The 20,511-nt window shown below is 40.5% G+C and overlaps 3 protein-coding genes across 3 annotated transcripts; 2 read left to right on the top strand and 1 right to left on the bottom strand.

Annotated features, from left to right (window-relative positions):
• Nucleotides 1–185: 185 nt before the first annotated feature.
• Cbr-hcp-2 lies at nucleotides 186–4,440 on the bottom strand (the record flags this gene model as incomplete). The annotated part of the gene is given in 7 exon segments (XM_045244019.1): nucleotides 186–441; nucleotides 491–1,071; nucleotides 1,109–1,297; nucleotides 1,308–3,188; nucleotides 3,238–3,709; nucleotides 3,759–4,375; nucleotides 4,399–4,440. 7 exon segments carry the CDS (start codon nucleotides 4,438–4,440, stop codon nucleotides 186–188), a joined length of 4,038 nt encoding a protein of 1,345 aa, XP_045095995.1.
• A 3,105-nt stretch (nucleotides 4,441–7,545) lies between these two features.
• On the top strand, nucleotides 7,546–14,976 carry Cbr-rod-1 (the record flags this gene model as incomplete). The annotated part of the gene is made up of 15 exons (XM_045244018.1): nucleotides 7,546–7,645; nucleotides 7,691–7,843; nucleotides 7,888–8,183; nucleotides 8,226–8,618; nucleotides 8,664–9,326; nucleotides 9,374–9,574; nucleotides 9,619–11,776; nucleotides 11,820–12,234; nucleotides 12,276–12,456; nucleotides 12,506–12,673; nucleotides 12,715–12,987; nucleotides 13,033–13,761; nucleotides 13,808–14,091; nucleotides 14,308–14,830; nucleotides 14,872–14,976. The coding sequence occupies 15 exons, from the start codon at nucleotides 7,546–7,548 to the stop codon at nucleotides 14,974–14,976; spliced, it is 6,642 nt and encodes a 2,213-aa protein (XP_045095994.1).
• Nucleotides 14,977–15,348: 372 nt separating this feature from the next.
• CBG16532 lies at nucleotides 15,349–20,480 on the top strand (the record flags this gene model as incomplete). The annotated part of the gene is made up of 15 exons (XM_002641811.1): nucleotides 15,349–15,383; nucleotides 15,431–15,665; nucleotides 15,715–15,837; nucleotides 18,107–18,203; nucleotides 18,248–18,519; nucleotides 18,567–18,687; nucleotides 18,737–18,878; nucleotides 18,923–18,995; nucleotides 19,045–19,117; nucleotides 19,172–19,280; nucleotides 19,325–19,453; nucleotides 19,745–19,949; nucleotides 19,998–20,113; nucleotides 20,160–20,256; nucleotides 20,307–20,480. 15 exons carry the CDS (start codon nucleotides 15,349–15,351, stop codon nucleotides 20,478–20,480), a joined length of 2,001 nt encoding a protein of 666 aa, XP_002641857.1.
• Between the last annotated feature and the right edge of the window lie 31 nt (nucleotides 20,481–20,511).

The following is a 20,511-nucleotide window of genomic DNA, read 5'->3' as shown; positions in this document are numbered from 1 at the left end:
TGCTCTTTTAAACCAATTTCACCTTTTTTTAAATGAACAATTTTACTTGAGAGAAGTTAAATAATGATAAAAGTGAAATATTCATTCTGACCCAATAAAATAAATGATGTTATTTGACATAGTCAGGGGTCAGAATGCTTGGTTATGGCACATAGAAGTTAATCGAATATGGAGAGATCTAGTAATTATTGCTGCTGGCAATTCGACCGATTCTTCTTCGATGGAGTTTCAATTGCAGACCTTCCAACAGCTTGGTCGTCAGGATGAAGCATAGTTGCTCCAGCAGTAAAACTTAGGGATCCAGTTTGACGAGTGGTTTGGTTGAAGGATTTCTGATGGTTCTGCTGAGCCGGTGACTGGAATGAATCTTGAGCATCCTCGTAACCTTCTTCAATGACCGGTTGTTCGATGCGAGAGGATTCGCGACTCAATGGCTTGACACTGAAAAGAATGTAATTAACTTAATCAATCTTTCGATCATGTGACGAACCCTAGTCTGGCTTGTTGAATGAGTCCCAGTGCCTTCGGTGGTGTCTTGACTCCTTTCAGTTGTTTGATTTCAGCTTGCAACTCCGAAATCGTCTCCTTATATACTTTCTCCTCATCGTCGAACTGGTCACATTCCTTTCCGAGGAGCTCGATTTCTTTACGCGCACTTTTCAGTTGATCTTCGAGCATAGCGATCTGAGCTTTGGCTTCTTCCAGTGCTGCCGACTGTTCGTTCTTCTCGTCTTGCATGATAGTAATATCATGGTGAGCATTCTCTTCCACTTCGATGACACGCCGATTCGACTCTTGGAGACTAGCGGACAACTCTTTGATCTGTTGTTGCAAAAGTGATAATGACTCGGCCATTGTTCCAACTTGCATTGCTTGGGACTTCCACTCAGTCATTTCCTTGATTCGTTCGTTGCTTTCTTTGAGGCGTTCTTCGAATTGGTGAGAAATGGTTTCGATGTGAGACTCAAGAGTGACCACTAAGTTTTCCTTTTGCGACAAAGCTTGTTCAGCAACATCCAACTTTTCGTTGATCTGTTGAATTTCTTGTTGGAACACAGCTTTCTGTAATTTCTTTATATTTTTTGAAATTATCGCCACTTAATCAAACCTCTTGCTCAACCAGTTGTCTCAACTTTTCCATCTCTTCCTGCGACTGTTGAAGCTTGCAATCTTTTTCCTTTTTCATCTCCTCCGCTTCTTCGAGAGTCTTCTGAGCGAAATTGACACCTGCCTGCAGCTCCTCGATACGAGCGTTGAGTTCTTCGATCTTGGCTTCACTGTCAGACTTTTGAGATGTCTGTAGCTGCTCGACCATCGACGACAATTGTCCAACTCTTTCTTCGTACTGCACAGATTGAGCTGCGAGCTGAAAACACAAGAATAAAAATTGAAATGTCTGATAAGATAACCTCTGCTTCTTTGACATTCATCGCTGCCATAATGCCTTCCATCTGCTGTTTTTGTTGATCGGTTTCTTTCTGATAATCGTTGAACTGCGTTTTGAGCTCCTCTACGTTTTTCTCATTGACAATTCGAGTTTTATCCAACTCATCTCGAGCACTATCCAATTGGGCATTCAGCTCAGAAATCTTTGATTGCAGAGAGCTCAACTCCGACTCTTTCTGCCCGTTAGCGCCGATTCTCGCAACGAATTCAGAAATCTCGGTTTCGTGTACACTAACCAGCTCTTGACATTTGGATTCGAGATCTGCAGTCTTTTGGCGAGTAGCTTCGAGTTCTGTGGTTAATTCATCGACTTGTTCGGCACAAGATTGTTTTAGCGACATCAGTGAACCTTCTAATTCTTGAACTTTAACTTCAAGCAAATTCACATTGTCCTGGTTAGTTTGTTTTTCCTGGATAGCCACATCGAGTTGGGAGCGGAGTGTTTCTTGTGAAATTACATTCTCTTCTTGAAGTGCTTTCATCGATTCTTTCAGAATTTCCAATTCATGCGAGTTCTGTTTGGCTGCTTCGAGTTCAGCATGAAGGGTCTCAATATTGCTTTTCAACTCATGAATGGCTCCCTGCGACGATTCGAGCTTCTTCTCTAATTCACTTCCTGACAATTCCGAAGACTTCTGTGCGGAATCTAGTTGTAATTCAAGATCTTGAATCTTCTTTGAAGCTGAATCAATTTCCGATCGGAGCATTTCATTCGTCTCAGCAGCTTTTCCGAGAACTTCAATAGATGCCTCAAGTTCGTTGATTTTATTTTGAGCAACCTCCTCTCTTTGCGAAACTGAATCTGTTTCTTCTTTCACTGTATCCAAAGCGGTTTGCAGTTCTTGAATCTGACGCTCGGCCTCCTCCAACTTTTCTTGATACTGATCACGGATATCGTCATTTTTTGTCACCGAATCTTGACCGATTTCCTCGAGAGCTTGCTTGGCTGCCTCAAGCTCTTTGATTCTAGTTTCGGCCTCTTTTAGCTGGATACGAATAGATTGAGAATCTTCAGCAGATTCTTCAAGTATTTTGATTTTCGCTTCGGCAGATTCTCCATCAAGAAGACACTCTTGACGAACTTCTTCGAGTTCAGTTTGGAGAGAACTAATCTTGAATTCGGAGAACTCGAGCCGTTGACGAGCTTCTTCCAGTTGACTTGTGACTGTTTGCAACGAAACTGTCAGCTGAGAGACTTCGGTCTGCGATGCTTCAGCGGTGTTTTTCAACTTCAGAATCACTTCCGTGTTCTCCTCGATAACATCCTGAGAATTTTTCAGAGAATCAGTCAGTTCTTGAGTTTTTGAATTCGCAGATTCCAGATCGATTCGCAGTTGAGCAACACCATCAGTTGATTTTTGGAGAGAAGACATTTCGTCGATAAGCGCCTGAATCTTGGCTTCCTTCTCTTCCAAGCTCTGTTTCAGCGTCTCCGAATTAGTCTGACTCACTTCCAGAGCAGCGGTCAACTCTTGAATATGAGCGTTGAACATCTCCGATTTCTTCAGCTCTTCATTGATGTAATTGATCTTCGCTTCCAGTTGTTGCTCAAGAGATAACTTTTCTGAGAGCAATCGCTGATTTTCGATATTCTCTGTAGGATTCCGGAGTTGAAAATTCGAATTTTCAGACTCAAGGCGACGAATCTCTTCCATCAGCATAGAACGAATTTCCTCATGTTCTTTTTTCAGCTCATCAATAATTTCCGTTGATGACGGCTCATTATTGGATACTCGTCCAGCCTGTAATCAGTGATTAATTTTTAGAATCCTTGTGTTTTGCCTTACTAACCTCTTCTTCAGCTCTCACTGATACTTCAATCAACTTCTGCTTCAGTTCCTCGACTTCACTCTTCGCGTTTGTCAATTGCAAGTGAATCTCAACGTTGTTACTCTCTAACTCTCTGGTACGATGTTCGCTTGCTGTTGCAGTTTGCTGAAGCTTCTCAGTTAGATATTCAACTCGACCGCTGAGTTCTTCCAGCTGCTGCTTTAGTTCGCTGGGTTCGGTCATTTTCGACTTGAGCTCTTGGACTAGGTTCTCAAGCTCTTTTTCTCGTTCCTTGGCTGCATCCTTATCTGATTTGGCTTTCTTCGCAGCCGCATCCATTTGTTGCATCAGCATTTGTTCTTCGAAAACTCGAGATTCATTGAGTTGCTTCAGCTCTTCTCGGTGTCGCTCACGCATTTTTTCTATCTTCTCTTGCAACTTCTTAATGTCTTCTTCGTGTTCGACCTTCTGCTCAAGGATTTCGAACTCGTGGCTGCAAGAATTTCGTTAAATATTCAAATTGGTTTCAATAAAAAACTTACAGAGAATAGTCGATTTGAGATTTCAGATGTCCAACCGGGGACATCATAGACTCAATCGAGTGCGTATCAATAGTTTCCAGTCCTCGATCGATTCTCGATGATGCAAGAGCAGTGGGAGCGGTTGGAGTTAAGTCGCCCATTGGGATTGGGCTGATGGGAATCCTTGGTTCCTTGACGATACTGGCAGAAGCGCTAGGTCCAGTAGGAGTTGTTTGGAGAACCGGAGAAGCGATACCTTTTTGAACAAAAACCTTCTCGTTGAAACTGTTAGCCAATGTGATATCCGCATCAGTTTCGTCCCCTTCTTGAACCATGCTCAAATTGGTCGAATTTGCAGAAGTTCCAGCAGCATATATTTCAGTTTGCTCCAAATTTGGATCCGCGGCATTGTCGAGATATGAGAGGTTGGACGCAACAGTTGTGCTGAACGAAGAATCCGTGGGAGCAGCAGAGGACGGACGCGATTCAATGCAAGTTTGCTCTAAGTTGGCATCAGCCAAATTCGCATTCGAAAGACTAAACAGACGTTTTGGCTCCTTTCCCAGTCGCGATTTAGGAGTAGCAGCCGAGAATGGAGATTCGATTTGTTGCCGCTTCTGAAAAAAAAAGTTATATTTCTTGAAAACTCGATGTAACTCACAGTTCCTTGTTGCTTGTTTTCGTCGTTGAAAGATTGTTCCATGATTGGTTCCGCAGTGAATTCTTCACCTGAGAAAACGAAAATTCAGTTGGAATTAAAAACAAAGAATGAACTAAGATTAATGAGACGATTACTGATCATGAAGTACAAGAACCACCCGTGGCAACGTTTTGAGAGTAAATTTATCAAATAAGGTTATCCAGCTATATAATAGAGAACATCATAGATAAAAACCAGCAAGCTGGTGCGCCTTCGGCGCGATTCAATCTATTTTTTTCAAATGTTCGTCGCTTCGTTTTTCACTTTTTCTAAATAAAAGGGTCACGTAAATATATATATATATATATATGTTTTTTTTCAATTTTTTCAAAAGTCCACAGACGGACACGAGGACGAACAGACGCCTCTAGCGTTTTATTAATAAGGAAGATCGTTTTTTTTGCTTTGAATAAATGGGCAAGCGAAGAAAGTCTTACAGTATTTTTTCGGATTCTAGAGATATCGAGTCGAACTCTTGCCTCATTTAAGTATGTTCCTTCGAAATTGTAGGGGACATGCTTTTGAGAGGTACAACATGATATCGAATTGGTGCGATACAGAGAATTATGACGAATTTTAAATTTAAAATCAGTTAACTATTTTTGAAACTAGATAAAAACAGAGGATTTCACTATTCTATGACAGAAACCAGAGTGGAGAATAATATAACGGTTTTTGGACAACTGAAATATCGAGACGTCAGCGATTTCGAGGCGGATTTAAGTAAAAGTTGAAACGCCGCACCGATTTTCTCGGAATCGGCTCTTCGGAGACAACGCCTTCCTCGGAATCGGTGGAGTCTCAAAATATCTAGAGTTTTTTTTTGAAAGTTGCGACTTCCCGGAAAAAATGTCAACTTTTAAATTCAAATTCGACACTTCGCGCCATGCGCAACAGAGCGCACTTGAAGGAGTAAAATAATTTGCGGAGACCCCGCAAATTCCGGAGAAAAAAATTTCCGGGAAAAAAAAACTCCGGAGAAAAGTGGGCGGAGTCAGGGGCGGAGCCTAAATTGCAACCTTGACACGGTTTTTTAGCACATTTGGATGCGATCATGAGAAAAACCATGCGGCAAAACCGTGCCAGAAAATGGGAAAAACCGGGGAAAGTGGGCTGAGTCAAGAAAAACCGTGCTAGGGTTGCAATTTAGGCTCCGCCCCCTCATGACCGTGTCCAAATGCGCAGAAAACCCGTGCCAAGGTTGCAACTTAGGCTCCACCCCCCGACTCCGCGGAATTTGCGGGGTCTCAATTTGCGGAGACCCCGCAAAGTCCGGGGAAAAGTGGGCGGAGTCGGGGGCGGAGCCAAAATTCAAGAACTCAGCCTAAATTGCACGGGATTGCAAGCTGGGTACGATGTTGGTGCACAATATTTTGGGGATTTTGTGTAAAACTGTAAGGAACAGTGCGAAAAGGTAGAGCGCATTGCAAGCACCGCCTCTCGCCATACTTGTCAACCGCGCCGACGCATTACTTCAAAATTGGAGTTTTGCTCAGTGCAGAAAGTGTGAATCAGAACTCGCCGAGACTTACAAAATGACAAAAGTTTTCAGTTGTGCACCAACCAGTGAACTGATTTTGAAATATGTTGAGACACAATGAAAATCCTCCGAGACACAGAGAATCTATAAAACCCTATGCGATCACTCAAAAAGACTCAAATGCACCACTAATAGACAACTTTGAAACCCCTTTGTTATGTTTCTTTGTTTTCAAGAGAAAGTATCTGCTTGACAAATGTTAATTCGAATACTCGGGCTACAAATAAACGGGATATCACAGAAAAGCGGGGATACATAGTTGAAAAAAACACAACGAGATGCAACGAAACCTGAATGTTATGTCCCTAACTTTACTAGAGTTCAGCCTGTTTAACTTACAAGTCATTTATTAAGATTACTACTTGTAAAACAATAAAAGAAAGCGCTGGGAAGTGGGAGAATAATTCTAGGAGTACAAACGTAACTCTACTACGGGGATCCGGCAAAACTGTCTTGGAAACAATAATGATCATCAACGGGGAGAGAGCGAGAGAGGTTAGAGAATAACAATATTTATGCGCGTTAAGCGCGTAGATCAAAACCAAATCGTTGTGTTACCACACAGCACTGAAAAACTGGGGGTACGACGAATCCGAACGTTTTCAAAATCGAACAGACCTAAAATCGAACAGATTCAATTCAGAACAGTCCACACACAAAACAAAAAACAGCGTTCCAATTTGGGACAGTTCGACTCCTTACCAGTTCGAACTTGTAGCAGTTCGATTCTGTCCCAAATTGGAACGCTGTTTTTTGTTTTGTGTGTGCTTTCATGCGCGCTCTGTTGCAGGCAGCGTTCCAATTTGGGACAGTTCGACTCTTTACCAGTTCGATTCTGTCCGCGTTCTGTTCTGGTACGTGTGCGAAAAAAGGACTGTTCTGAATTGAATCTGTTCGATTTTAGGTCTGTTCGATTTTGAAAAAGTTCGAATTCGTCGTACCCCCGAAAAACTCTGTAAACCATAAAACTATCCGAATTCTTTACAATTAATTTATTTTTTCGACTGACTTAAAAGCAATAAAAGTGCAGTCGTCACCAAGAGGGAACGAACCTCCAAAGACTTATTAGAAAATAATTACAAAGCAATCTACAGTAGTCAACGGCGCAAAATCAAAACTGATGGGATCTCGCCACGATAATTTTGAACCGCGCGCGAAACAAATCTGAATCGCGAAACAAAACTTTCTTTCGATTCACAGAGATTTCATATCCCTTTCTTCGTGAAAATTCTTCAAAATTGCCCGAGTGAAAGTTTGTGTTTCAGTTACGGTTACTTAAAAGCCAGAAGTGTTAATTAATATTTAAATTTCAATTATCTCTCTTCTTATATAAGATCTTATTAGCGAATTTTCCTTTTTGCATCGTTTTTTCTCAAAAATTTCCACTTAAATTCCTTCTTCAATATTTGTAGTTCGCGCTCCTCTGCGCTCTCATTTTGGCGGCAGAGTTGTGAATTCGAAGTGTGGCGCAGCGCAATTTCCTAACATGTGGCTCCAAACTTAGTTATCAGATCCCGAGCCGTTTTGGCGAATATTTTGTTGGTTTGTGACCTTATAATCTTTTCAGAATGGGCCGTTTAGGCAAAACTAATCAGACGGATAACATTGATGCTAATACGTCTACAGTCGGTCTCTACGATGTTTGTACTGTTGCACGCATCGCTCCCCGTAAGAACCGTATCAACTGTGAACAACTGTGAAATTTGGTTTCAGTTCTCGACGAAAATAACGCCGACAAATCTTCTCCAAATTGGAAACTCAAGCCGAAAAGCAACGAACGGTTTCTCGCTCTTGCGTCTTCTTCGGATCTTGCGGTGTTCACTTTGGGGGAGAAAACGGAATACTCCTTCCACACTGGACTGGAAGGTTTTCCTGTTGTCTCATATAACACAACAATTACAAAATTTCAGGGGCTGTAACTGAATTTGAGATTCTTGGAAGTTCAGCGTTTTTTGTGGGTGTCATCGAAAAACGTCGTGTCGTGATTCTCTCATTGGAAAAGCAAGAACTGTATTTTAATGAAGCTGCTCCACATGATATCGATTTTGTCTTCTGCAATCCAACTCCTTCTGTTTGCTATCTCACTTTCGGAAGTCGTTCTGGTGACTGGAGTACCGTATTGTTGCAAGGAGATGTCGCTTTCCCTAAAGAAAACAACCGAGTGGAAAATTGGAATACAGATCAGATTCAAGAGTACTTCCAACAGGTTCGCATTGCTTCAGATTGTTCAAAGTGTAGTTGAGTTTAGGCTATGCAAAAGACAACTCATATGTCCATTGGTATTGAAAATGTGCTTGGAGATATCACAGCGATTTCGAATGGTCCACTTCAATCATATGCATCTGTTCACAACTCTCAGGGACTTCACTGGTGCGGACTTGCGGAGTCACAATTTTCTGTTATCGGAAGAGAGAAAAAGTTTATTCGAGTTCGCGACGGTGGTAGATTCTCACTCCATCTTGATACAGAAGGATGGATTCATACTTTCGATCAGTTAACTTTTTCGTTCTGGGATGAATTTGATTTGAAGATGTCGGAAAAAGACCGAATTCTTGACTTTGTTGTCATCGACAAAAATGAAGTTGAGGTTCCAAAGCTCTTCGCAATCATTGCAGTTCTGGAAAAGAATGGAAGCCCGCAGGTAAACAAGTCTTTTGGAGTCCCAATTCTTAACTTTTGATTTCAGATGATTATCTACGATCGTACCAAGCGAGAGAACTGTTTTTCACTGTCTTCTGCTATTTCGACAACCCTATTCGCTTATGGAGGAAGTGACCGTGTTTTGATGGCTGTGGAGGAGGTTGAAAACGAAGATCCCGCTAAGCTAGAACAAAGTCGTATTGTTGTTCGACAAGTGTCTCAGTCAAGACCGGAAATGCGCTTCGAATCTTTGCTCAAAAATAATAGGTTCGAAGAAGCCGAAAAGTTTGCCATAACGTTTAAGTTAGATGTCCAAAAAGTTTACAAGGGACATGTTACTTATCTTATGGATTCTTGCGATCAAGATGAGGAGTCATTCGACGTTTTGATGAAAACGATGGGGCAAATTCTTGATCACAATATGGTTGCTGAAACTTATTTCACTTTGGTCGGAATGAGTCGTCGTTGTGATAGAATTCGCACCTATTTGACTCATGCAAAGAAACGTCGAATCAGTGATATGGATGTACTAAAGATGATTGAATCATTGTGCTACATTTGGGGAACGTATCGAATCATCACTGGTCCTGGCGAGAGTGACAACGCTCAAAGCAACGAAACTATCTGGGAATTGTTTGTTGAAGCATTGCACGGTGGTAACCCATGGGTGGAGATGTATAATGAGTTCATTACAGGCGCTAAATTTACGGTAAGTAGATTTTCCCCCGATAAAACAGAATGAAAGTCATATTTCAGCAAGCTCGTGTCATTTTCAGTCGACATGGAAAAATGATAATTGACTATTTGTGTTCTGAAGAGAATGATGTCGGCTCTCGACTTGAAGCTCTCTTCCGTATGTTCACTGATGCGATTTCAGCAAACATCAAAAATTGGAGCAACGTAGTTGAGCATGTTACAATGGACATTTTTCCTACATGTCTCCTGATTGCTGAGCATGTAAGTTCGATCCCTTTTGAAAATGAAATCAGTAATATTTTCAGCTAGTTCCATGCCTTGAGAACCTCATTTTGACCATCATCCCTCTTCTCGAGTATCGCGACTCTTCGAACTGGCCAGATAATGCTATTAAGGCGGCTAGCAGCTATGATACAATGACAAAGTTGCTTGTCAGCAATGGTAACACTCCATCCAATCAGTGCGTTCTTATGTTGTATGGAAGCAAGCTAAGCTCTTCAGTAGATGTCGGATCATCATCGATTGTCCGAGTCAAGAAGATGTATTATGATTTGATCGAACTCAAACGGCTCAAAGAAGTATACGAATGCTCGATCAGCTTCACAATCTTGCAGAATCTGACTTCTGAAGGGATATGTCACAAAATTCTTCAAAATGCATTGACCAATCCAAACACAACGCATGCGAAAATCGAAAAGTTTGTTGTGCCTTTCATGATTGAACGTCACCTCGACCAAGAACAAACTATTGTGAATTACATCCAGATGATGTCTGGTGCATCCGTTTCAAAAGCAAACATGTTTGGATGGGAGAAGCAATGTGTTCAGTTGTGTGCCAGTTTGAGAGATGAAACTCGTCGATGCTGCTCAATCATTTCTATCGCTTCAAATGCTAAAATTCCATGGCCTACTGAGTTGAACGAAGCTGTAGAGAAGATTCTAGCCAGCCGAACACTCCTGAGAGCCGAAATCGAAGAAATGCAAATGGTATGCAAACGAACTGAATTGTACAAAATGCTGTCATCGTATGGATACAGTCGGCATGATATCGACTTGCTCACATCAAATGATTCTAATATGGACGTCATCATGACTATTCGCTGTATGCTCGCCCAACGGGAGAAGACATCACGATTCGTGGATATAATCAAACTTCTGGATTTGTTGCGAGCTATGCAAGGCTGCAAAAATATCAATTCTGCAAAAATTGAATACATTCAAGCATTTGCTGTCATCCACATGATATGTCATGAAGACGTTACAACATCCATCATCAACTACATTGACAGTCTCGGAGATCGCGAACGTTTAAAAACGATCAGATTGGTCTTTTCTTTCATCGAAAGTGTAGCCAATACACCTGCAATCGGAGAAAATGTCCATGAAAGAGAAAAAACGTTAGGAGTTGGAGAAGAACTGCTTTCGTATTATGTGTGTCGGGATAATGAGTTCAACGATCCGGAGAGAAAGTTAAAAGACGATCTCGTTCTTCTGCGGGAGGTCCAGCAGAACGAGACCAAAGCTGTATTGTTGTCAGATTTTCATGATGAAGATTGGCAGAGACAATTTTTGGAAAAGTTGATCCAGCTCGATACTACTATGAGTGTGGTAACAACAATGAATGTGAAGTTTCAAAATGTATTTAAGCTTTTTCAGAAGCTCAACAAGTGCAACTACATGGGGATTCCAACAGAGTATCTCCTGGAACTAATTCTGACCAAAGCCATTGCTGAGAGTGACACCGACAGAGTTATGGATAGCTTGATTAGTTATGTTGAGTTCATCAGTCCATGGACAGATGCTACTCGAGATATGCTGGAACCGATTGTGCAAGCGCTGAGCTGGATTACTTTCCGGATTCCAGAACTATTGCCACATGAGACTGAAGTGGCTCGTGCAGATTATGTTAGTCCAGTGTTTCGTCAAGATCTCAATTATTTCATTTCCATTCAGATAGCATTTGTTGTTAAACGTTTGGGTCGTGTTGTACGGGAAACCATTCGTCGCTTCCCGTTTGATATCATTAGTGATGATCTGGATTATCTTCTTCAACTGGAAGCATTCTTCAATCTTGGTGAACACATCATCAAACAGTCTCTTCGTGGGCAGGAGAACGAAAACGACAAACAGGAACTATTCCGAGCAGGAGAAACGGCAACGTTACCCATTGGAACTTCAGAGTCATCGACAGACATTTCTTCTCAATCGAAAATTCGTCTCTTTGAATTCAAGAAACCACTCGGAACCTACGATTTCTCATGTGAACCAGCTTTATTTGAAGGAGTACAAGGTGTTATTGCTCTTTCACAAGTAGCACCTTCTGTTGCACGTCCATATGAGTCCGATATTACTCCAGAAGATGCGAATGATTTTCGAGGAAACTGGGAGCAACTGAATATGTTCCTTGCCATGCATTCACAAGATCTTCTGGATGTATCAGCTCGAGTGTTCGCTGGATCACTTAGTTAGTTCATGACTTTCTTAAATTTCACATGATTTATTTTCAGATTGTTGGGCAGGCGAATATTCGCAGAGCGTCCTCGACATCGAGCAGCCTGTGCTATCCATTGTGGAGCGCATGTTGCAACAGAAAAAGTTTGACTTCTGGCACGCAGTTACGCTCCTCGGTGGAATCCCGGCTGATCGTCTCGACAAAGCTGTTCTGGAGCTGCAAAGAAAACCAGGACTTCGCAGTTCTACCAAAGCCTTACTTCAGTATCTACAGTTGGCATTTGTTATAAGCATTTTATCTCGGAACATGGAGAAGATTCCACAAATCATATCATTCTATGAGCAGAAATTCTTGGTGAAGAAGCTTGCAGAAGAAGGCATTCGTGTATCCATAAACACTGACTTCGTGGACAAAGTTCTTCAACAAGCCGTCGATCTTCGGCAACCGCTATCACCGTTACGACTTCATGAGTACGTTGTGCTAGTCGAAAAATTTAATGTCAGTATTTCAGTTACGTAAAAAAGTATGTCGAGATCCTATCTCGAAATGCAAAGATCAAAGTTGGAGAGTATATGGTCCGATATGCTACACTCCTTATTCGCAAGGCTTCTGCAGCTGGGAGACTGACCGACGAAGAGATTCGCAAAGAAGAAATTGAGAAATTCATAGAGTTGGCTAGACTTTCTCTCAGAGTTGGTTCTTTACGGTATCGCTGAAATTCTAAAATCGAAGTGATTTCAGATTGCTGTCGAAGAAAATGCATCGTGCATCTGCAATTATTTGCACTGTCTACTTTACATCGTATGCCCTTATAACTATGAAGTTATTCAATTCATTGTTTCATCGTTCGGACAGTACGCCTCAGAAGGGTCGGAGATCACATTCGAGAAGAACTTGAAATCTGTAATAGTTAAATTCCATGATACCGAATTCATAATCATATTTTTAAGATCATGGACTTCTTATGGACATATAGGCGTACTAACCACATCAGCAACGAGGAGTCTATTTGGTTCACCAAAAGAGAAGGAATTCTGGTGAAAGACGAGAAAGAATATGAGAAATCAGGTCGATTCCTTGAACCTTTTGGCCATTCGCAACGACTTGTGTATGAGGATGATGGAAGTCAGATGAATGACTTCTCAGGCTCCGACTCGTCTTACCAACCCGATGCCATGGTGTACGAAAGAAACAGTGTCATAATTAGTGATATGCCAAAAACAGTAAGTTTCAAAGGGAAGGCATATTATGAGAATGTAATTCTTTAGGCTATGCTACATCTACCTTTCCATGCGTTCCTTTTACGAAAAAGGGAAGACGCTGATGAAACAGTGAGGAAAATAGTCATAGCAGAACTCTCAATCTTCAATGTCCCAATTTGGCAAGCATTTCTTCGGGAAGTTAGCTGGCTGACCAAACACTTCTCTCGTTCTCAGCTTCTTTCTTGTGCTATTTTCGCTCACGCTAACAAATATGCAATTTTCGGTAAAAGTTTACCTGAAGGAGAACGCAAAACCATCCATCATCTGTTGAATTCGGCTTCCCAGCGTGGGACGGTCGTCTCCACTATCGCACTTCTGTTCAAGAAAATCATTCTCAGTGATGTCAAAATCGAGCTACTGCAAATGGGAGTGGACATTTCTGAGCGTTGGACTGCTGATTTGACAGGAGAAGAGCGTGAAGATATGGAGGAACAAAGTGCACGATTGAAGGATGGAATTGCGAAGTTCTTCACTGAACTTGAGCTCAAAAAGAATGGAATTTACAATGAAAGAACAGCTGACAATATTGAAAACGTTCGCGAGCTCTGTTCACTGATTTATGATCATATGATTTCATGGGATAACTCTACCGATGTTGCCAAAAAATGTCGTGTTGTGGAGAGAATCGCCAAAGCAAATGACCTTAATCTCGTTTCACTGCACGAACAACTGGTATTTGCTTGGATCGAAGATACGGAATCAACTGCTCCACTCTGCCACGTGGACATGAATGAGGTGGAGTCACTTTTCCAATTTTCTCATAACCTAGATCAATTTTCAGTCGATTGGTGGTACGTCGTTCACAGATCAAAAAGAAGAGCAAGACGCTCCGAATGAGGTGCGAATCCCAATTTTCGATCCAGCGCTGGACAAGATAGTCGTTCTTTGTCAGCGTTTGGACAAGAAACGTCTGATGAGAAGGCTCGGGAACATAATTTTGAAAGGAGGTCGGAAAGCTGTTGGCGGGTTCACTGCAGTCACCCGAGCCGCCTGTATTATACTTCGTTCCTTCACTGACAAAGATGTTTCCGATTTTGCAGCAGATTTGGACTTGATGAGAATCTGGTTAGTTTCAATTCGATCAATAAACGGTTTAGTATGTAATGTCATTCTTTTCGAGTCCTAATTTGAACGCGGCTAAACGGTTTAGTATGTAATGTCATTCTTTTCGAGTCCTAATTTGAACGCGGCTTTTCAAATCATGTGTGTAACCTAAGTGTACTTCGAGTGATTAACAGAGCCCAACTTTGTTTTTTGATACAGAAACTGATCAATTTTCAGCGGAATATTGGAGACTCAACTCAACGAGCGTTTATTCGATAAAGCCGAAATGAAATGTGACGAAAAGACGGATAAAATGCAGCTCATCAAAACTCTTCTTCAATGCCCGTCGCGTACTCAACCGATGACTGCCCTCATTGCATGTCTTATCATTGACCACGAATTCAAGGATCCCAAGAGTATCGATCAAGTGATGGCTCGTCTTCAAATAACAAAGCAATGGGATACTCTGCGTGGTCTTCTCAACTACGTTAGTTCAAACCAGATGGATTCGTTGATCCGTTCGTTCCCATTACTTTGGTTCCGTGTTTACGAGAATGCACTCTTTGAAATAAACGGTGGTCCAATTATGAATCCAAACTGGAGCTATGAGCAATGTGTGATGCTTCGGAAGTGGACTCTTTGGGCGATGAGTAGCAATGTAGAAGGAGGACGTTTGCCGAATATTGCTCGATATCTTCGTGAGCTCAATTGTCCTGTCAGCGCCTCCATCATGTCTGTTCTCTCGAGCTGGACCATTGAAGTAAGCCTACAACCTCAAAAACGAAAACATTATTTTTTCAGAAAATGGATGATGTAGACAACACCAAGTTAGACGAATCCCGGGATCTTGGCCTCGGATGGAATCTTGAAGGAGATGTTGCAAGTGCAAACTGCTCCAATGCTTAGAATTCTCCAGTTTTCTTTTGTTTTATCATGTAAACTAACCACATTCTCAGCTATTGAAAATGTTCTATTACTTTCTTATCCCCGAACACTCCGGATAATACTTGTGAATATAGTCATAACTGATCAATAATGCATCATTCATTTTTTTTTCCCAATAAATTTTCATGATCGTCTTGTTGAATTTTTGATGTTTCTTTTTTCAGGTGGAAAAGTAGCAAAATTATTCATGTTTTCTTTTCTCTTCCATTTTCGAAACCCCCGCGTTTTCGCGGGACTTCCGGAAAATGTTGAGTTTTGTCACCATGACAACAGAAATGCGGAGAATAGAATAGAGCAATGAACAGCTTGCATTTTTTTCTTATTTTCTAAAGAATGTCATCTAAAAGTCGTAGTTCTTCAAAGGAGAAGTGAGCCTTATATGTTTGGAAACTAATTAGATTTTTAAAAATTTAAGAAAATCTTCCTCAAAAAAGGAAAAGAAAGAAAAGTCTTCGAAGAAGGAAAGTAGTAAGAAAGAGAAAAAAGTGAAGAAACCAAAGACCCCCGAACCAGAGTACGAAGATGATTTCGAACAGTATGAAGAGGATTTTGAAGATTTTAATGATGACAGATCAAAAGAAAAGGAAACACCAACAGCAGAAGAAGCTGCTCGAGAAGAGAAACCTTTGATAATAATAGAAACTGATGAAGTTTGTTTTCTTCGTTTTAAATTGTCTTATAAGTTTTCGAAATTTTTAGACTCCGTTCGAAGGTAATTTGTTGCAACGTTTGGCTACAAGTCATATGCGACGAACCGAGATTGCTCCCCAAAAACAAATACCTAAAGCGTCGTCCCATACTCAAATTTCCTTCCAATCTACAGTGGGTTCTCTTGTTTTCGGAAATATTCTGAAAAAGTACACTTTGTGACATCTAGCAGTTATCCTCCCATCGCGCTCTGCCTTTGTTTACAGCTTGTTTTGTCTGTCAGTTAGCCGTTTTTCACCAACCGAGCCTCAGGTTCCAATTATTCCCAGAATTCTCTATGACTTCATACTAAACTAATTTTTTGATTTTCAAACCAAATTGTCTATTCTGCAGAAATTCTGTCCGCCCACCAGCAGTCATTGACCAGTCGCCGCTCTTCGACTGTCGTTAAGCCGTTTTTCACCAACCGAGCCTAGATTCTAATTAGTTTTAGTAGAAATGTTTTATATGAGGAACTTTTGGGTTTGCAGAATTCTCGATAATAGTTATATATTTAATCTTTGAATTCTCGATGATAGTTATGTATTTAATCTTTTGCCAAAATTTCCATACTGTACAGGGTGGCCTTTAATTACCCGCACATCTTTGAATGAAGTATTCTCGAAAAGAAAAAGCCGAAAACTGATGAAACTTAACAAGAAATTTATTTGGACGCACAAAAGTTAAAAGCAACAAAAAATTTTCGATTCGGTCATCTTTCGCCTCAATTACGACCTGAAGACGTCATGGGTAGGCATCGATGGTGGTTGAAAGTTTGCCCCATTTCTGGGAAATTATCTCTTCCGGAGCCTTTAAACTTGAATAGAATATTAGGCAGATCTTGTTTTGCAAGAATCCAGAAGGAATAGTTAAGGGGTTTCAAATCTGACGAGTAGGTCGGCCATTCGTCCCCCTGGTGTCCCATGCTAGTGAACCAAATGTACCCGTCCAAAGTAGGATTTGGTCCGTGTGAGCAGATTCTTCTTCAAGATTTGCTCGATATATCTTTTCACGGTCTTTTCTCTGCCTATATTTTGCTATTTGAGCAAATCGCATGGAAAACAGTAATTTTGGCTGGGTGGAAAACTCTAGGAATGGTTTGTTCTGTCTCAGGAGCTTCCTTGATATTCTTGGCTTACACACAATAACTTCGAAAGTTGAACTTGGCTTCAATCGTGAACCACTGCTCGTCAAAGAAAACGGGCCTCAAATCGTCTCCTCACCGCGTGACACCCGGAAGAAATATAGCTTTCTCCAGACGCTTTTGCTGATTGCTCTCCAACAAGATGACGGCTTTTGGCACGCAATAGCATCTCAGGTCAAGCTTCTTTCGGGCTATCTTTTAAACTGAAAACCACGACATAAACTCCTTCACGGCCAATTTTCTGAGGGATCTATGTAGGTTGCTCCTGATTTGATCAAGAACGACTTCAACGTTCTCCGGAATTATCACCGTAGCTTTTCTTCCTCTCACAATGTGATAAAAAAGAGATTCAGACTCGGTAAATCTTTTGATAGTTTAAAAAAACCACATGTCCGCAATCCCAATGCGTTCGGAGGTCTCTTTTCGACTAATGCCCTACTTAAAAAGACGGATGACAGTGGAATGGTGGACGTTACGCCTCGCCTGAAACTGAACCAATAAAGGTGAAACTTGGCAAACATATCAATTTTGAAACAACGAATCAATAAAAAATTTTAATGCACTAAATTAGCACCAGCACAAAGATCCATGGCGTCAAAGTTGTGTGCGGGTAATTAAAAGCCACGCTGTAGGAATTTGGCAACCGGTAATTGACCAGTCAGCGCCTCTTTGACTGTCATTAAGCAGTTATTTATTTATTTATTTATTTATTCCAACGAAGAGGAGAAAACCACTAACACGTGATGTCTATGAAACTAGGAGATATAACAGGGACATACATTTGTATTAAATGGTAGATGGAGGAAAAACCGAGTTAGTAATTAGTTGAATTCAAGACAAGAAAATGTTTTATATCACAGGATAATAGTCGATTTTTGAAAGCCGCTGACGAGGGCTTCACCGGAAACACTTTGGCGGGTAAAGAGTTCCAACATCAGATTACTCTATTAGAGAGAAATCTCTATTAGAGAGAAATAAGTTCAACTGTAGTTCAACTACCTATTTTTAAGATGGTTGGATGTGAGAAAAATAGATTTTATCGTTATTCTGATATCTAGTAAGAGTAGAACTATTAGTTTTCTAACTGACTTTCAAGCTAAACTTTCGAGTCAGTTTTCCAGGGAATTCCAATAGTCCGTCGACAGTCCGTCAATGGCCCGTCGATCCTCTTTCGACTGCTGACTAGCAGTTATGTGCCAGTTTTTTGGCTGTTATTTAGCAGATTTTTTAGCAATGTCCCTTAATCTGTAAACGCTTCAGATAGAAAACAAGCCATATTCTTATCACAATGAAGAAGAAAGACAAACTCAAGAACAACGAGCATTTGGAAGACTGAATAAACTTCGTGGATTGATAAGTAAGACTTTCCAGACTTCATTCAATTTCTATCCATTTATTTAGGCATTGAGGTGACAAAGAGTCAAGTGTTTACTGATATTTCATCGAATATCTTCGAGCCACTATCCTCGACTCCATCAAATAAAGCACACGCATTGACCCAAACTGGAAAAGAGTGCAATACAGAAGAAGTGCAAACGGAAAAGGGGGAAATGGAAGATGAAGAAACTCAGTGTCCGCATTCGGAAAGTACCAGAATCGAGAATGGATTAGAGAAAGAAAGAACGTCTTCTGATAGAGCTAGACTCAAGAAATTCTTTTTTGCGGCTACTCAGGTCTGTATTCTAGTATTGGCATATTCCTATATGTATTCAAATTTCAGACAATTCGCGAAATTCTAATAAGTGATGATAAGTCAGCAGAAGAGGATGAAACGAGCGAAAAGTCGATTTCCAAATTTTCAAGAGGATATAATCCTTTTCGACTGTACCAGGTGGTGACAAGTAAGTGAAATGATAATGAAGGAATTCGAACTGACAGATAAATTTTCAGAATGCAAAGCCACATGTATCAAAAAAGGAGAATCAGACAGCGTTCTGATTGCTTATGAGATATTCGAATCTCCTGCTCCAGATCTCATAAACAAAAGTTTGATAGCAGAGTTTTATGTGCATAAAAGAAGACCGCCTAAAAGGTATCCAGATTATTACTTTGGTTTGAAAAATTGCCAATTTTCAGACTGTTTGTGGTTGAAAGTGTCGTTTCAGCAATGGAGTTGAGTCAGGCATCACAAACACTTTATGTCTGTTTGGTATGTTGAAAATACACTGAATTTCAAAAATCAAGCTTTTTTAATTCAGATGGATGGTACGTTCTGTGCATTTGACTTGTCAATTACCGATGCATTTTTTGAAGATACTCTTCCATGGGTTGGTTAGTTCCTATTCATATTTTTAGATTCAGAACAATTATTTATTTTTTTTGAAGATTCTGACACAGACATTGCACTTCGTCGACCCACTTTTGATTCTTCCTTTTTAGCAACTACAATTACAGATGCCACTCCATTAGTAGGGATTACTGTATCTAAGTCAAAGTGAAGAGACTTTTTTGTGAAAACTTCTGAAACTTTTATTGCAGCATTGGCGAAGATATCACAACAATCGATTCATCCGGAACAATTTCGTATTGGGTTGCGAACAGAATTGAGACAAATGAACTCCGTGTTCTTCTAACTGCTGTGATCCGTCCACATCCAGTTTTGAAACGGTTTGCTTTTCTCAAAACCACATTTTTACTATAAATAGCTACCGTATTTCCCCTAGTTGAAACCACCCAAATCATCAACTTTGAGCTAAATTATCTTAGTTCCTGTAAGAGATATCAACAATGTGGTAACTGATAAAATATTTGTGACATTATGGTAAGCAATTTATCAGTTGAAAGTTTTTTGATATCTCTCATAGGAATCGAGATCAATTTGCTCAAAGTTAAATGTTAGGGGCCCTTCTATTACAGGTTTTACGGTAATATTTTAATAACCTATAATTTTGCTTCCAGACACTCCTCGTCGTTCGCTGTTTCTGCATTCTGCCACACAACAAATCCGTTGAGATTCTTCATTGGAACTGACACTGGAATGATGTATTCGGTTTATAAATCAGATACATCTCAAGCAATTCCAAAAATCTTCAAAACTGAAAAAGAAAAGTATGGAGAGGTTGCGGTAATTGCTGCTAATCCCACTGATAACACTGTTCTACTGGTATTTTTTTGGGTTGGAAATGAAAACGATTTTTCTATTTTTTAAAAGATTGGATTCTCAAATGGTTCGATTTCTGTATACCGTACATCTCAGACATCTGCGATTGTCAATTTACCAACTGCCGATTTGTCGACTCGTGTCACAATGATATCATGGAGCCTTACGTAGGTTACTGTAGCTAACAGAATCGGAAGCACTTATTTTTTACAGTAACCCATCTGGATTCTACACTATTCACAATGGAAATTCAATTTCGTTCTGGGATTTGGGGTTCAAGCTCTCATCGATAACAACTGATAGCCGAAACGTAACAATTTCGTTATAGTTAGTGAAACTTCAATATTTAACTCTCTCCAGGATTCCAATCAAGTTCTTGCATGTGATACGTGGCTATCGGAAAGCGCCAAAATTGGATATATGGCCTTTGGATTGAGTAATGGTGACTCGGAAGTTCATGTTCTGGAGGACCCAGCAAGAAAGAATCAAAATGAAACTATTTTGGATGTGTTGAGAAGAATAAAAAATCTTTAAATTCGAAAAATAAAAAAGTGCATTGTTGCAA

The sequence above is a fragment of the Caenorhabditis briggsae genome (assembly GCF_000004555.2).
Source record: "Caenorhabditis briggsae complete genome, chrIII, whole genome shotgun sequence".
NCBI lineage: Eukaryota > Metazoa > Nematoda > Chromadorea > Rhabditida > Rhabditidae > Caenorhabditis > Caenorhabditis briggsae.
This window is presented reverse-complemented; position numbering and strand designations above follow the sequence as displayed.